Here is a 17,425-nt window from a genome sequence, read left to right as displayed (position 1 = left end):
TGGTGTTTACTTGTCATAGTTACAGTGACTCTATCTCACAATGATACAGGAATCTTTAACAAATCTGTGGATCCAGACTATGAGCTGCAACACCTTCCAAAATCTAATCACTTGAAATCCTGTTGTTACGGCAGCTGGAAATTCAACAAGGGGGTAAACAACAAGACAACACAGAATTTTAGGGTCAGGTGTAAAGTGAAGGTAGCATGAAATATTGTGAAATAGGATCAAATGAAATAGAATAAAATAAAACTAGATAAGAGTATTGAAAATATAAAATACAAAAAAAGCAAAATATACAAGAATATGCAAAAAATGATACAGTGTCATTCCTGACCTTCGCTGAAAATTTCATCAAAATCCATTAGTCCATTTCTGAGTTAAGTTGTGAACAGACAGACAAACAGACGGACAAACATACACAGATCGTTACATAACTCCACCGTGTTTCTTGGTGGAGTAATAACTAACTTGAAACTAGAAATTCCAACTATGACTCTCTTTTGGACAGATACTCAACTTACACAAGGAAGTCTGTGTAATTATTATTTGTTTATTTATTAACTCTCTCCATTATTGTCAGTCCCTAATACGATCATATTTTTCGTTTTTCTTCGGGCCTGTAACACGCACACGGTCCCTAACGTCCGCTTCGCTTTGTGCAAGTGGGAAGAGCAACACAGAGGCTCGTGCTCTGCGCCTGGAATCTCATCTCTCCAGTCTGAGCGACCCCACGACGTCTCCTCTCGCTCCTTTCCCGGGGCTTTAAGCGTTTATTACTGCCTTATAACCACCCCCGGGGCTAGTGAGGGAAACCGTTTAAAAGGTAAGACCCGTTGCTGTCACCGAGCCCGTTTTTGTTGCGGCGGAAATACCCGGCGGACTAACGGAGGAGGCGCAGTGTTGTAGCCGTTGAGAGAGAGCGAGAGAGAGAGAGAGAGAGAGAGAGAGAGAGTGGGCGACTTGTCATTGCGGCGCTGCGTGTTGTTGTTGTGAGATGTGAGGTGGTGGTCGACCGAGGCAGCTAGCAAACCCCCCGAAGGTAAGCTAGTAGAGACTGGGACTGTGGTAGCTGGCGTGTAAAGGCGGCTGGTTGTTGGGTAACGGAGCCGGGGAGCTAACGCTAGCTGTGTTTTTCTTACAGCCAGTTAGGGGAATCGGGACGTTAATAGCCGCAGTTACCAGGGGGTCCCACTGTTATTACACAGCCGGTTTAGCTAGCTTATTAATGACATTACAGTGGAGTGAGACGAGCAGCTAGCATCACCCTTTCAATATGAATCTCGAACAGGTTGTTGAGGAAAAGCTTTGACTCCAAGTCAGTTCCTCTTCATTATGATGATTCCTCCCACAAGTGACCCTTGTTGTTGTTTTACTGTCTGTACAGTATTCAGAAACTCAGTTGACATTTACAGCTGGACCTTCATCCTTTATCTTCCTGTATTCATAATATACTTTTATTGTTTTACAAGCTACACATCTTTGCTGATTTTTTCTCCCACACAGCTCCCAGATATGATGTTGGTGACACACAGACTGTGAAAGTTAATTTATGCCCTCTGGGTCCACTGTGGTTTCCTCCTTTTTTTTTTCTTCTAAGATATACTTCGCTGGAAAGAGGTGTTGCCTGTATTTTTGGCCGGCATAATGCAAAATAACACCTGAAGCTGCCTTGGGAGTTGTGTTTGCTACATAACTAATTCATTATGGCAGGCTCGCAAGCCAAAATTAATGCGCATGAAGTGTTTTTTAAGGGCACGCAACACCAGTTAAGCCTAATAAATGAAATCATTGCCATGTGGTATGAAAAAATACAGTATTTTTCACCAGTATTGGTTTGAATAGCTCCATTTAAAAACAATTATTCAGTCTAGAATGATTGGCAGATCATGTAGAGGAGCACATCTGCATTCAAAATTCTAAACAAAAGACATCCAGACTATTTATTTTTTGCTTTGGATGGCATTTAGACGTGGCTTTGCACTTGCTTGCAGAGCTGGGCTGATGTCAGACAAATTAGTCACGAGAAACTGCTGACACAGTACCTGTTTTTGGTCAACGTCATCCTTTCTGCCACTCTAATATTTCCATGCAACTGATTCTCTGTTTCTTTTTGGAACCAGATTATTCCTCCTCCTGTTCCTCAGACATTTTGCAGTGCAGATGTGGAGCCTGCATGGCCACAAACTCTTAGAAACAGTGCATCCAAAAACCCTTTAATCAGAGTATATGTCAGACAGACTAGCCATGGATGATGAGAATTGTGCAAGTTTTCATTTTTATGTTCATTGTATTTTCTACACATTGCAATGTTGAAACGATAAATTGTGCAGCAATAGTTATTAACGATGCTATAGGGAGTGTGAAACTGTTGTTGCAGAAGCTCCTACCAGCCCAGCCGTCTTCAGCCTGCACCATAAGTACCCACATGTAATCAGGTTTCCACTTGCTGATTTGATTATATCAGATGTATCCTGTGTGTATCCTGTGTCATTAACATGCAGGCTGCAAATGTAATTGTGCGTACTTTCCATGAGGAGCTTGTCGAGATGCTGGTTTTTGGTGACAGTCAAATATATTTTATCTTTGTCAGTGTGACCCAGCAAAAAAGTCCCCTCCGTCCTGCTTATGATCCTCGAACGCTGTGAGCTAATGCTGAGCGGAGTGACCATCCAGAGGTGAGCCACTGACTGCCCCTGGCTTTATAAAGAGCTCTTTCAGTCAGCCGCCTTTTTTTTTGCTGGAGCCTTTGGGATTATAAATCCTGAGGAAAAGGAGCTTTGCTTCGGTGGCATGCTTCACTGGCAAGAAATCGTTGGAGGGTGTGAGTGTGAGGGGGTGGAGGGTGCACTGGTGGGCTCGAGGTGGCGAGCCAGCAGAGGCAGTGGAGGGATGAGGAAGGAGGGATTGGAGATGGAGGGATCGGGGAGAACTGAGCTGTGGTGATGGATGCCACACAGGGAAGTGGAGCACTTGGCCTTTCTGTGATTAAAGGGCTCCTGTTCTCTCAGCACAAATGCACACGCTCACGTACACACCTGCCTTTTCTTATTTGTGTGGTCGATCTGGCTCCCGATTGCTAAGATGAAAATTTCCAATTCTCCAAAGCCAGCCATCCCAAACAGTGATTCCACTTCTAATACTATTAAATGTCAGGTTCGCTATAAAGTAGTTTATGCGAGGTAGAGGTATAAAAACAACTTTGGGGGGTAAAATTGTGCCTTGTTTGTTTCACTTCAGCCAGACACCTCCCTCCATGCAACATGCATTCCCTTTCTTAACCCTCATGTCGTCCTGTGGGTCAAATTTGAAAGTTTGAAAATGTGGGGGAAAAAAAATATTTTCACAGTGAAACTTCTGATGTCCACATTTTCAACATTTTTGGGAAATCTTTGAACATTTTTTGGTGGAAAAAAAGAAATTTTAAAAATGTTTCTTTAAGAACATTCACAAAAAAATCAACCAAAATCCAGCGAAATTCGCTTGGATTTTGGTTGATTTTTTTGTGAATGTTCTAAAGAAAATGTTAGAAGTTTTACTGATACGTGTGTAATCACTTCAGATATTTTTGGGATTTTTTTACAAATTTTTTTGAAAATATTTACAGGACTTTTCTTGCCAAATTTGTACGATTTTATTTTTAAATATATCTTTTAGGGGAAACCTTTAAGGAATTATTGAAATTTTCTTCCTGAAGGTTTTGCAAATTTTCAGAAATTTGGGGAATTTTTTTGCTGAATTTTTGGATTTTGTTCAGACAAGGAAACAATATTTTTTTGTGCCTGTAAATTAGGACAACAGGAGGGTTAAAGTCAGTCTGCTGTTTGTTGCTCTACGTTGGCAAAGCCCTCGTTTCTTCAAGCTGTAAAGTGACAGTTTTTTTTTTTAGTTTCAGGACAAAGAGTCAAGAACAAAAGAGGTACTGAAAGGAAAATTGTGAAGGAAATTCTGCAGTTCTCAAGATCAACTGGTTGTAGTTGCTTGCCAACATAGATGACAGTCACTGTCATGCATAGCAGGCTGGACTTGAGAAGGTAACGACATTTTGCCACTGCTGATGTCTTTAAAGCATTTTAGAGGATTTAAACCTACATTAGGAGTGAAGACCAGAATGAGGATTAGTTTAATGTCAGGGAAAGTGTCATGAGTTAGTGCAGAGGTTTAGGGATTTAATGTATTCAGTGAAAGGCCTTATAGGCTTCCTGGTATCAGTGCATGTGCGTTTACATAGGTCCCATTGCATAACAGTTCTTGAACGCAGCACTTAATTTACAGAAAAGCCATGTCAGCTGAAAAGAATTTGCTGTTTTTGGCTTAAATATAATTCTGTTGAAAGAGAATTTGGTCGCGTGTGTGCCATCCTTTTTAATGGCTGTAATATTTTTTTTCTGTCCCACCTTGTGTTGTCATTAACAACAAAGGTTGTATGTGGTGGTGACAGGAAGAAGCGAGCACTGTGTCTGGCTTCAGCGCCTCATCTGCAATTCGTACCATGGCCTGTCAGCGGGCACGTTTTCAACATGCAGGTCAGGTTCCGGGTGGTCTTGTCCTCTCTTTCTCGTTTCATGTCTTGTGGTGTCAGGTTAGACGTGTCAGTGCTTGTCTGGGGGAAGTCGCATCTCAACAGATATAGTGGGTTAAACAAGCACACCTAATATATTGGTAGTAACAGCAGCAGAGAGCAAAGGAAACTTGCCTATCACATGTGTATAAGGTCTGCAGAGAGCTTGTGTTTGGTTTGTGGGTGACCACAGACATCAGGGGAGTCAGATGCGAAACGTGTAGAGCAGTTCCTGTGAAGTGAGTACTGCACTGCTTGTGTAATTGTTGGGTATTTATTTCCCAGAAATGAGAACTTTCTTTTTCTTAACAAAACCTACCACAAGCTAGCCTGTCTCTTTCTTTCTTTGTATTTTGTCTATCATGTTTTTCTCTGTAGTTTGTCTCCAAATGGTAAACACAAAAGAGGACTGAAAGCCAGAATTAAAATTTGAACATTTGAAAGGCAATTTTTGGATCACCTCCAAATTGACTTCCTTTTTCTTGACAACTGTGTGAAGTTCAGCATGTTTTGTTTTCCTTTAGCAAAAAGTGCTGAGGCGATTCCTTTTGTGTTAAGTTCACTGATTCCCACCAGTGAGGGAAAAACGCCCATCTTCACTGACGCTCTGGGCGTTGATGCTGTTCAGGTACTCAGCTCAATCAGTGCGACCTCTTTCTCAAAGGTCCCTTGTGATCACAGTTCACTGGATTTAGGCTTCCAGAGGGTGTTGGAATTCTTCTTGTGAAGGCTAAAGGTGGAGATCAGGGGTTGGGCTTTACACTCAACCAGAACTTTTCTCTGCGTACCTGTCAAATAAATATCAGTTATGTAAGTATGCAGTAAGAAACACGGTACTTCAGTGGGTGCTTTTAAGATTTGATACGCTATTAATCACATTTCACTTCAATGAAAGTAGGAAAATTACATTAGCTACGTTTTAATGTTCCACAAATGACATTAAATAGAGAAATAAAGTGCATGATCACTGCAGTGTGTGCGGTCCTGTGCAATATCCTGTGCAATATCACTTGAATAATAAATGATTTTCAATTGTATTACCCCACAATTATTGCATTACTTCTAAGTTGAACAGTAGAGCATTTGCTCTGTTGTAAGCAAAAAAAAAAAACACAACAGTTTGCATTTATAATATTAAAAATACAGGCCTTACAGTAGAAACTTCGTGCAACAAAAGTCAGTACACTTTTCATTACTAAACTGAAATCTTGAATTGATGAATTTTGCTTTATTTTTGACGATAAAGTCAGCCTTTCATCCTGAGAAACGCGACGCTGGAGTCAACCTCAGTGCTTTACTGCCAGGACTATGCATTCACTGTCCTGACCACAATCACACCAAACATCCCAGACCCCATTTTAGTCAAACAAATTAGCTTGGTGACCAAACAATGTGCTAGAAACATTTATTTTACTCCCCTTTTTTTCATGTTCCAGAGAAGGTTTCATCCTAATTTTCCTTCGAAGAGCAAAGAGTTTTTGAAGAAGAAGAAGTGTCGTGTCCATGGCGTCAATCTAGGAGGAAAGCCCCTTTAGCTCTGTTTAGCATTAGTTTGACTGCTGAAGTTGTGTTTCAACTTATTTTTATTTTGGTCACTGATCCTTTTTTTTAAAATTTCCTCTGGGACTTCTCTATGTGGCGCCATGAGGCAGACATGCAAATAAACTCATCACATAAGTTCACAACTGGTCAAAGTTTCATGTTCATGGGTCATTTTTAGAACCATGTTCATGCCGTTAGCCTGATTGGAAATCACAGGTGTTTTCAGTTTAGTCTCAGTGACCACAGGTTTTCTAAATTGTAGGTCACAGGTGTGTTCGCTTTGGAGTTTCTCTTTTGGAGCCTGGATTCAACAGAGTCTTTCTAAAGTTTCTGTTTTTGATTGTTCAAGAGAAGAAATATTGTACTTGCCAACTTAGAAATATTGAATGATTTGACATTTAAATTACATTGCATTACTCATTTTGTGTTATATACTGCTACTGTTATCTGCAAATACAGAATGTGGATTTGAGTATTTTTTCTTGTCTCATGTAAAGTAACGTGTGCTTGCATTTGTGGTAATGAGGGCGTTATTTCCTGTGGTGGATGGTCGCACTTGTGCATCACTTTTCTTCATGACTTTGTCCCCTTGCTTACTGGAAGGCTGCTCTGTTCAAAGACAAATACATTTATGAAAGATTAGCAAACTTACAGAAGCATCTGTTTTCTCTTATGCTCTTCGGAAAATCCATTTGAATATGTGTATGTTTGTACGACTGGAGCATCAAACCGGCACCCCTGAAGAGCCGTTTGAGCCCTTTAGTGACTCAATAAAGAACACATTAGCATTGATCTGAATGCATCTCACATTTTAGATAAACTGTCTGACCAGCAGCAGCAGAAACAGCAGCAGCAGCAGCAGGGAAAGCCTGTTTCCAGCCGCGGTGTTAGCTGTTGATATCTAGTTACGAGCTGGATTCACACCAGTAAGGTGACGAAGCTGCAGCACGGGGTGTTTCTCTGGAGGGCCTAATGAATAATTAAGAGGTGGGCCTTATGTGAAGAAGTCCATTAAGATGCAAAGTCACACTGGTCTCCATGGCAGCAGGGCCATATCATCAGGATCACGTCTCCTTTGGCCAGGCAGCAGCCGAGCTAGCATGGTCTGGGAGAGGTTGGCCGTTGACTGGAAGGAGGAATTTCACTTTGTCGGATGAGTTTTGGCAATAGTACCCGCTAAATACTTCAGTAATCCCTCATATCTGAGCCTTTTTAGTGTCTGTTGCAAATGTAGGCTTGTCAAAGAAGAAAATAGATCTCATATTGACATGTTTGATGCGCTTTTGTCTTTGGTTAGATTTCGATGTGGGACAGAAATTATTTGATCGTTGACAGAAAATGAATCTGAAAAACTTCTGAGTGTCTTGTGCTCCTGTTACGTTCTTAAATCATTATGGGCTTATTTTTAATCCATTTAAAGTCCTGCACATCTGTAAATACAAGACAGTGGTGGCTAGTAGTAGAGAGAACTCAAAAACTGTGTTGTATGTCGTACAATAAATTTATATTGTTATAAATCAAAAAAAGGTAAAAACAATTCAAGTTGGGCTTCCTTGATTATTTATTTTACAAAACCTGGAATAAACATGTCCAGTATTTCTGTGCAAACCTGTACTATATGTATATGTTTTAGTGTTTCCATACTTGTCTGTTCTCTATTCTGTTTAAACACAGCCTGCAGTTCAGCCAGAAAGTCTCAGCGCTATGTTTGCCATGTGACTGAGTCATGGCTTCTCAATTGCACTGAAGATTGCATTTTTTTATTTATTCAAAGAGAATCTAAAGCAAACAGTTCATTTTTGGCAAAATTTTAAGTAAGATGTGTAGAATAACATGATTTTGATTAAATATTGAGGTCAGATTTGGTTCAGAACTTCATGTCACATGATTAGTTCAAGGACTGTCAAAAGGTTGAAAATACAGTGGTTCTTTCTGGTTTTGTAGCTTCTCATCAGTTGTCTCATTTTGTCGATTTTTAAATGACATAACCTGCCTTTAAAATCCACCAGTGAGTTTTGGAGTTGGGATTGTTAAAATGTTTTAAATGGTAGTCTTGTCTTTGTTTTCTTTGACTGTATAACCAATGTCTTTGGGGTTTTGCTCAGCCCAAACTAAAAAAAATCCAAACTACAGGTGTTAGTGACACTTTTGACTGAATCATTTGAGACAGCAGCTGATCAGCTATCAGCAGAAGATAAGACGGTTATCACTGGATCAACCCTGGTTTCAACCCTGACGAAAACATGAAGACATGCGAGTTTTCAGGCATCAGCATCTTCCCCCGTAATGTTAAGTGGGACATCAGGGATAATGATATCATCTAAAAGTGTAAGACACACTAAATCTAAAAATATGCGTTTCATAAAAAGATAACGCTGCTGGCGGAGATCTCAGCAGCTACCTGGGTGTGAGAAGTCAAGAACCTATTTATATTCTGGGGTAAAATGGATACTTTTTCAAAGCTAATCCATAATTGATGGCCGAGGCTACATCCAGAGCATATTTCACTACCTTTTGTGGTTATGCAACAAGCTCTTAGTGTATGTTATTTTAGCTCAGAAGAATGCTCTCTCTTTTAGACCCGGAGTAATGCAGTGGAATTAATCCAGACCTCCTTCAGCTTGCTTTACCTTGATAGAATATTCCCCAAACTACACTTTAAAAGGACCTATTTTCAGCTCTAATCACAGATAGAGAGAAATGGATGGAGTCTTCACCTCGCCCAGCCATCTGTCCTGGTCTTAACAGTTCAGCGTATGACAGAACAAGGGCAGAGGCTGATTAGGACGCCGGTGGAAAGATATTAAAGACTGAGATGATTGTTTTGACAATGATGCGATATCATTGTTCACCCCTAATCCCTGTGACTTTATCAGGAAGTAGTTACATCTGGAAAGGGCAAAATAAACCAAGGACGCATGATTGCTGCAGGATAAACTGAAGCCTTTCACTACATGCGTTCAGATTGGATATTGCTGTGGCCTAGAGCAACCTTGGTAAATCTGAGGAGATGTCTCTGAGAACCGGAAAGCACAAAAACAAGATGTTAGACATTTTATTTGAATGCTTTGTCAGGGATGGCTCAACTGGTATTGAATTCAAAATTGACTCATCTTTTGAACTTTGAGTGAAATAATAAACCCCACTTATGTTTTGTTCCTGAGTAATCAGTGTGTCTGTCTTCACACGCTGCAGAGCCTGTTAATTACTGTTTCCCACATTCTTCCCATGATTGCTACTTTTTAGTAATTGTTTCTTGGAGGTATTTTAGAATTTTTACCTTCACAATGTCGTTTTTGACAACGAAATTCACTCCCCATCTGTCAGACCTCCCAGATATGCGTTTATTTAATTTAACTTTACTTGTAGCACCTTGATTACGAACAGATGGTGTTGAGTTTTTCTGCCTTAACAATAGAGAGTCTTTGTTCAGCTTTCGTCTTCATTGTGGAGCAAAAAGGCTTTCTGTTAAATAACAAAGACATGAATCCAACAGACGAAAAAATACAAAACAGTTTTCATTGTGTGCCGCTTGAACCAAATCTAATATTTCAGAATGGAAATTTGGTCATTTAGTCAATAAGCATTGTCTGGTTTTTAATCACTGCTGCTGCTGTACTTTTTCAATTTGGTGCTTTTTGTCAGCTAAAAATTGCGTGATTTCAGTCACATTCAGCACGCCCATCTTACAAAATATTGTCTGTTATTTCTTGACTGCAGAGTAGAACAGAGCTTCCTCTTTTCATGCCTGGCTGTCCTTATCAGTGTTACAGTGTGCTGCGTACTTTAGACTGAACAGCTAAGCTGAAATTTCATTTCCTTTGTCCCCGACAGGACAAAGTCCTTTGCAGCAGCAGATTTGGGGGGACACTGATTTCTCCCAGGCTTGAATGATTCAATTGTTTCTGTCTCCACCGCCTCTTTAACCTGCAGAGTTTTATGTGCTGCTACTTCTTCCAACAATGAAGCAACCATTCAGCAAGTTGTTACAGTATCATCTCAAGTTGCGAAGGATCATATATTCTGCAACCTTAGCTGGCTGTCATCGCAGAGTTTCTCTGGGCTGTTGCTGGTGAGAGCCAGAGGGCTCCCTGCCAGACAAATTAAGATCCTGAATTAGAAACCAGAAGGTAACGAGAGGAGATATATGTGCTGCAGGGAGGTGGGGCTTTGAATGGCTGCATTGAAACTTTCTCCAGAGATCACTGGACAGTGGAAAGCTTCCCAACAAAGGGGTGATGTTGCATGATCAGTTTCAGTGTTAAGTAAGATGGATGGATGTAGGCAATCAGGCCAGGCGAGAGAGAGCCAGCTCCGACTGAGAAATGTGTGTTTTCAGAAACAGAAGCGGCTGAGTCAGTGTTCTGTGTAGTTTTTGGCTCGTGCATCTTACAGCGATGTACCATGGGGTACTCAGAGCAGCGTTCCTCTCTGATAAACAGCCCCAAAGCCTCCCATCCTTGTCAGCCCCCAACCAGAGCGCACTGCCAGCCTTTTCTGCCCGCCCTCCTCCACCAGAGTCCCGAGCAATGAGAGACATCCGATGTTATCAGCGCTGCAGATTGCACAGTGCTACTGCCAAAGGCTTGTGTCATGAATTCACAGTGAAGTGCAGAGATTTTCTTTCTTTCTCCCTGTTATGCACACATCACAAAACAGATTAGACTGTGGCGAATGCGACAAAAAAAAGAAGAATTTGCATTTTTACTCGTCTTCATTTCAGACAATATAGTTGTATGTCCGTGTTTTGTTAACATGTATAAAAAGATTTCTGTTCATATCAAAAACAAACATGAGCCTTTGTCCTAAATGACTGAACAATTATGGTGTGTCATAACCTGCTGTGAGATCCCAGCCCTGTTGGAAGCTGCTTGCAGCTGTCTCTGACCTATTTATGAAGCTGATGGATGTAAGGTGAAAAGAGCCTTTTGTGTGGCTGCCTTTTTTGTTTCTTGGAAAGGTGCTCATGATTTTCTTTCGACAATTCAGTGCTGATGTAACCGTCTTTGCTGTGCTTTAGATGCAGGACGAGTATTCCTAGTAAATCATCAAAAAACACATTACAGTGAGAACAGGTGAGTCATTTAGGTGTTTCGTTCAAGTGAATATCACTTTTTTTTGTTTAGAAGTGTTGCATTCGTGCCAGCTGTGGTCCTGACCTGGTTAGAGCTGCTTTGAAAGAGCATAAGAAAGACGCAGTTCAAAAGCAAGGCTGCAGAAATCCCCTCCCCACACTTAGCCTCATTTACAGCTACAGTGGTTGAATGCAGATGAGAGAGCATCTAACATCTTTTTTCTTTTGGCTTGATTGCGTGCTTGAAAGATGTTTTTTTTTTTTGTTGTTGTTGCTTAGCGCCTAAAGCCAGAGACATTTATTTAGCCTAGCATAGATCGCCTAGAGGTTGTCAGATAAGACTTGTTGAACTATTTAACAGCTTCCAAAGTGCTGCAGGGCTGTCTCATTCTGGATTATGAGCGAAAAGTTTGATGGTTGAAGCCAAATGTGCTGTTAGTGGCACAGTTGTGTTCAATCAGCAAGAACGATGGGAGGGATTAAAAAAGCATATTGCAGTTTAATGTTTACGTAATTTAGCTTGGTGAGGTTTTTCTCACACATCTAAGATTCTCACAGTAGAGAAAAGGGAAGCATGCTATGATTAGAAATGCACTCGGTATATTGTATGTTATATATTTACAGCATTGATGAGAAGATAAAATCCACACTGTTGTGCCATTAATAAAGATGCAACTGTTGCTGGAGGTGTTTGTGTACAACCAGCAGTACATTAAGGCATGATATTATGAATAATGTGATTATTTTCCACCGATATTATGATATGAGTCCCAGCTTCACAGGGAGTGGTCATGTTTTCATTTGTTGTGTGTTAATTTTTAGGGAGGGACATCACTGTAGCACCACACTGCTTAAATAATAATGATTTAGCTCCTTTGATTTTGTTACACTTGTCCATATTATGATAGATCAGCCCTGCAGTATATTAACCCTCCTGTTGTCCTCATTTAGGGGCACCAAAAAATGTTGTTTCCTTGTCCAAAAAAAATGAAAAAAAATTCTGCAAACCCCCCCCCCCAAATTTCTGAAAATTTGCCAAACCTTAAGGACGAAAAATTCCAATAATTCCTTAAAAGTTTCCCTTAAAAGTTTTATTTTAAAAAAATCCTCCAAATTTGGAAAGAAAATTTTTAGAAATATTTTCAAAAAATGAGTACAAATCTTCCAAAAAAATATCTAAAATACCTAAAAATATCTAAAGTGATTACATATATATTGGTAAAACTTACAATATTTTCTTTAAGAACATTCACAAAAAAAATCAACCAAAATCCAGCGAAATTCGCTGGAAAGAAACATTTTTAGCATTACTTTTTTCCACCAAAAAATGCTGAAAAATTCCCCAAAAATGTTGAAAATGTGGACATCAGAATTTTCACTGCGAAAATATATATTTTTTTCACATTTTCAAATTTTAAAATGGGTCAGTTTTGACCCGCAGGACGACATGAGGGTTAAAGAGAAGTTGGTATTTTTGTGATTTACAAAACTACTACTTTCATGTATCTTACGTCCAAATAAAAGCCGGGCTGAGAGAGTCAGGGTTAGTTAGCTAGCCCCAAACCGAAAAATATGGATTCTTGTTACAAATGTCAGATGTACTCTGATAATCACATGTGCATATGCAGATTCCTGATCGTAACATGTTTTAAAGTATGTTTGTATGCTCGACAGTGTGCAAATTGGCTGCTGTCTGTAGCCACATATGTGCATTTCTGTTGGCCAAATTGCAGTCCATCTGGTTTTTCTTAGGCTACAGGCAAGTCATTGGCTCCGTTCCAGCTCAGATAGTGGTGGTTGTACACCTGAAGCTTTTTGGCATCTGTGAAAAAATACCATTTCAGTAGTGAGTGACCAGCACTGTTCAATGAAGCAAATGAAAATCTCTCGCTTACACTCACCTTGTTTCCATAACATGTGTTGTGTGCATTTTGAGGTATCATGCTTCATGGGGGATGGTTACACTTTTCCAAATGTTCACTTGACACTTATTTGCATACCCATAGTGATTATTCAGTAGTTTACCTGATCTGGGATCAGCTGTGGGCAGACTGACGCACATGAACGCTTCCACCTGGCTAAAACCTGTCTCACATGTCCATCTGTTTGGAATGTGTCTTGAATTAAATATTCTCTTGTTCCAGCTTGGATCTTTTGCAACTTTTCTGTGTTTTGTACCCTCTGAGTTTTGGACTGTTGCTGTGGACCGTCAGCATTTTCCTATTTTCTGACATAATAAATCAAGTGCATAACTGACAATTAGAATGATTATTTATATTAAATAATAAATGTATTAAATGCGACAACTCAGTCATGCTGTGACGAACAAATTAAGTGAGATTTAGCTTGACTAATTTAACTTGTCCTTGACCTTTTCCCTTCTACAGATTTTACCTTCAGTGAGAATAAATGAGCCACTGTGTGACCTTTAATTTACATCTCAAACATGCCGTGCATACACATGTTCACCCACACACAACCCAAGAAGGAGAGCTTTCTTCATTTATCCAGCAGAAAAGCCTTCTGAACATTTTACAACAAAAAGGGGTCAAAATTTAATAACAGAACGAGAACTCATTTAACATTCTGTTCATGATTTTGCTTGTCAGTTCACAAGATAAATTGTAGTCTATCCAAATGTTTGTATTTTGAGGGGACTATACACCGTCTTGCATTAATTCCACACTGCCGCATCAATCATAAACATCACACTGTCTGGATTAAACAAGGCAGCTCTGTGGAGCCTTTATTTCAGGAGTCAGAGGAGCGTTGAACTTGAATGACTTTCAAGGAACTTATCGTGTTTTTAGAATGGAAACCAGCTTAAAGTCTGTGATATTGCCCCAGTAGACATAATCTATAACACTACACTCAACATTTGTATTTTAGTTGGACATATCCCTGTAATTAACGTCTTGTTTTCCATGTGTAAAAAAATGTAATGAATGCATTATTTACCAGACACGGTAGGAAGTGTTTCTGCAGGCTTGTACTGTATACCTGCATTCAGCCCCTCTCATCGAGTCAAATGAACAGTTTGGTGCATCACTGTACTGCATGCATACCGTAGGAGCTTCCACACAGCAACCCTCAGTTAGGATACAGTATGCCTCTGTGCTCTGTGGTCTGCTGCAGTTATAAACTGGCTGCTCTGCTTAAAGTAACAGGCTGAGCTGGAGAGCTGCACTGCGCTCATTTCTAACACCTCCTGTGTTCACCCATTCATGGCTGCTTCCTCATTCGCGAGAAACTATTCAAATAAACTGTATGATGCTCACCTGGATTGGTTTTCAGCCGCTGTAATGTTGCACGGTCACACTTAATCACTTCTAGTGTTTGGCCTTCGGCCATGAAATTGTGTCTCATCCTTTGAAAATCCATTGGTTTTTCTGCAGAATCAAACTCACACTTCTCTCAGTTCAGCACCAGTGGAGCATTATTTTGTACAGCAGGGCATATTTCTCTGCTCTGCATCTCACTGAAAGAAATCCTTACAGATTGGTGCTGCAACAATTTATCCATTATTTTTAGTGAACTGACAAAAAACATTCGTGAATTTAGCCAGTTTCCGTATGTAAATAGTCGCTGAAAAAATGCCAAACATTTGCTAGTTTCAGTGTCATAACTATGAGGATTTGTTGCTTCAATCTGACTATAAATTGTACATAATTTAATTTTGGAGTGCCAGTCAAACAAAATAAGCCATTTAAAAATCTTGCCTTGACTTACTGACAGCTTCCACTGTTTTATGTACTAGTACTTGTTCATCCGTTGATCTTTGGTTGCACCGTAAATGTTTGGTGAAGCTGCTGACTCACTCTCAGCTATCTCTGCTTTTATTGTAATCTTGTCCTAAAGGGTTTGGGTTGGGAGAGGGAACTCCCTCGTTATCTGTGTTTAGCAAAGCCACCAACTAACCACTTGTCTCTCTTCCTCTGTTCCGTTTATGTTCTCTGCAGCAGGATGCAGTAGGCTGAACTCCGTCCCCTGAGATGTTACTGATCTATGAGGATGGGTCAGAGAAGGAAGCTACGCCGGTGAGGCAAACAAGCCGTCCACCACCCCTCAAAAGCTACCATAGCTCCACCAACTGACACAGCCATGCCCCGCCTGCCCTCCTGATTTTCCTCCCCGTCATCCGCATCTTCCCTCGGTTGAATCACAGACACAGCACCCCATCCGACCCCCCAGTCAAGTCAGTATGGCTACACCCTTCTTGTGGAAGCTGTCGTCCCAGAAGCTGGGCTTCTTCCTGGTCAGCTTTGGGTTCATCTGGGGCATGATGCTGCTACATTTCACCATCCAGCAACGAGCCAGCCATGAGAACAGTGCTGTGCTGCGGCAGCAGATCCTGGACCTGAGCAAGCGCTACATCAAAGCACTGGCTGAGGAGAACCAGAGCGTCATGGATGGGCCATATGTGGGAACCATGACAGCTTATGGTGAGTAGTCGGCTGTCAGGTGTGTGTCCAGATTGTGTTTTTTTCTGCAAGAAAAGCTCTGGCAGTGACACTTCATCAAAAATACACACCTACGCCTCAGGGTTTTGTCAATATCTTGACAACAGATCACCACTGTTACTGATGTTGTATGGTAGATCTGATTAGTTGCCTGAAAAGGAGCGACAATGACGAGACCAGCGCCTTTCTGAAATGCTCAGAGACTTTCAGCTAGAAGTGCTTTGAGTGGCTACACAGAAAATGGGGCCACATATAGAGTCTGCTCATTGGGAACAACTGATAAAAGATGCTGGTGCTTAGGGAAGAAATGCTGTATGGACACTCAGCCTAATTGTGGTTTATGTATAGTAATTGCATTGGTGCTTTCAGGGAACAGGACTGATGCTTTTACATTAACTTCAAGAAGTTTTCTAACCACATATGCTTCTCACAAGGTCAGGATGTGTTCTCATTCACTTATATACGCTCATACACGCTGCAACAACTCCCCACAGAATAACTCTTCAACTATGGACAAATTCAGGTTCATAGCTCAGTGACTGATGGTGCAGACCGAAAGCACATCAATAGGCCAGATGTTTCAAGGAACTATAAACTAATACCGGATGTATCTGAGTGAGGAATGTACACATTTCTTTCCCAGGTGTCTGACAAGTTAACAAAATTAGCCTGTTAGCATAGCAAATTCATGCATTATTTTTTAAAGACTACAACCAGGTGATAGTAGCAAAAAGGGCAGTGTGAAGTAAAGTTGTATAATTCAGTTCATTACTTTCCCTCTCTTTTTACATCTTCCTTAAATTGGATAGAATGGTTCCACTTGTGTACGTCCAGAGCAGGCACAGTATTGGCCATATTCAAAAAAAAACTGTGAGATTTCGCGCTGATACAGCTGCATTGGAGCATAATACTGTAATAGCACAGGTCCAGAAGACCCATCAATAAGTTATTCATGCCATTAATAGACCTGTATGGCTCGATGGGAGGCTTCATTAGAAACCTGAGATTGGAATTGATTGTTCTCTAATGCTCAGAGAAACAACAGGATACAGTAAAGCTTCTGGAGATTAAATCAGCTCCCACAGAAAGTAAAGGAGAAGCTGGACAATGTACAGAAACAAGTGCACTGCTGGCTTATGGTCAGAAGTGAAGTTTGCCAGGATTTCTTCTGTTGGAACACAAAAATGCTTCCGTTTATTTAAAGATATATGCAAAATGTGAAATCTATATGGAAACTATTGTTAGCCAACCCGGTCTCACGAGGATTCGTGAAACTGTCACGTAAATTTTTGTTTCGGTTTCGTGCGCACCAACACAATTTCGTCATGTTTTTCGTGCCGCTCACAACGAAATGTTTTTCGTGTTGCTCGGTTTCACATTAAAAATATAATATACCCATTCGTTTGAAATACGTTCTGAGTGGCACGAAAAGTCCGCCGTTTAAAATACATTGGTGTGCATTTCGTTGTGAGCGGCACGAGAAACATGACGAAATCGTGTTGGTGCGCACGAAACCGAAGCAAAAATTTATGTGACAGTTTCACGAATCCTCGTGAGATTGGGCTGTGTTAGCAGGCGGCTGTACTTCTAGTAAATAACTCAACCGTATCATCTGAGCAGCTTCAAGGAAGTGAAACCTCAATTTCTAAAGCTTTATATCTAGTAATATGTAATGTTGATTTCACTATCCCCTGTCATTAATAACACAGTGTGAAGAATAAGTTTTGTCCTACCTTAATTCCCCAGACTTGTATCGAACATTCACAGAGGAGTTACTCTAAATCAGTT

The 17,425-nt window shown here is 40.5% G+C and overlaps 1 protein-coding gene across 5 annotated transcripts in view; it reads left to right on the top strand.

Moving 5' to 3' along the window:
* Nucleotides 1-661: 661 nt before the first annotated feature.
* mgat5 (alpha-1,6-mannosylglycoprotein 6-beta-N-acetylglucosaminyltransferase) overlaps nucleotides 662-17,425 on the top strand; it is a 98,403-nt gene continuing 81,639 nt past the window's right edge. Inside the window, exons 1-3 of one of the 5 annotated variants that reach the window (XM_051943574.1) lie at nucleotides 662-826; nucleotides 2,594-2,678; nucleotides 15,137-15,619. In XM_051943574.1, coding sequence (XP_051799534.1) covers nucleotides 15,379-15,619 — 241 coding nt within the window. In that variant the 5' untranslated portion in view covers nucleotides 662-826; nucleotides 2,594-2,678; nucleotides 15,137-15,378. Of the gene's footprint in view, nucleotides 827-933; nucleotides 1,043-2,593; nucleotides 2,679-15,136; nucleotides 15,620-17,425 lie in introns of those variants that run through there. The other 4 variants (XM_051943573.1, XM_051943575.1, XM_051943571.1 and 1 more) reach the window with 4 other exon arrangements.

The sequence above is a fragment of the Acanthochromis polyacanthus genome, chromosome 22 (assembly GCF_021347895.1).
Source record: "Acanthochromis polyacanthus isolate Apoly-LR-REF ecotype Palm Island chromosome 22, KAUST_Apoly_ChrSc, whole genome shotgun sequence".
NCBI lineage: Eukaryota > Metazoa > Chordata > Actinopteri > Pomacentridae > Acanthochromis > Acanthochromis polyacanthus.
This window is presented reverse-complemented; position numbering and strand designations above follow the sequence as displayed.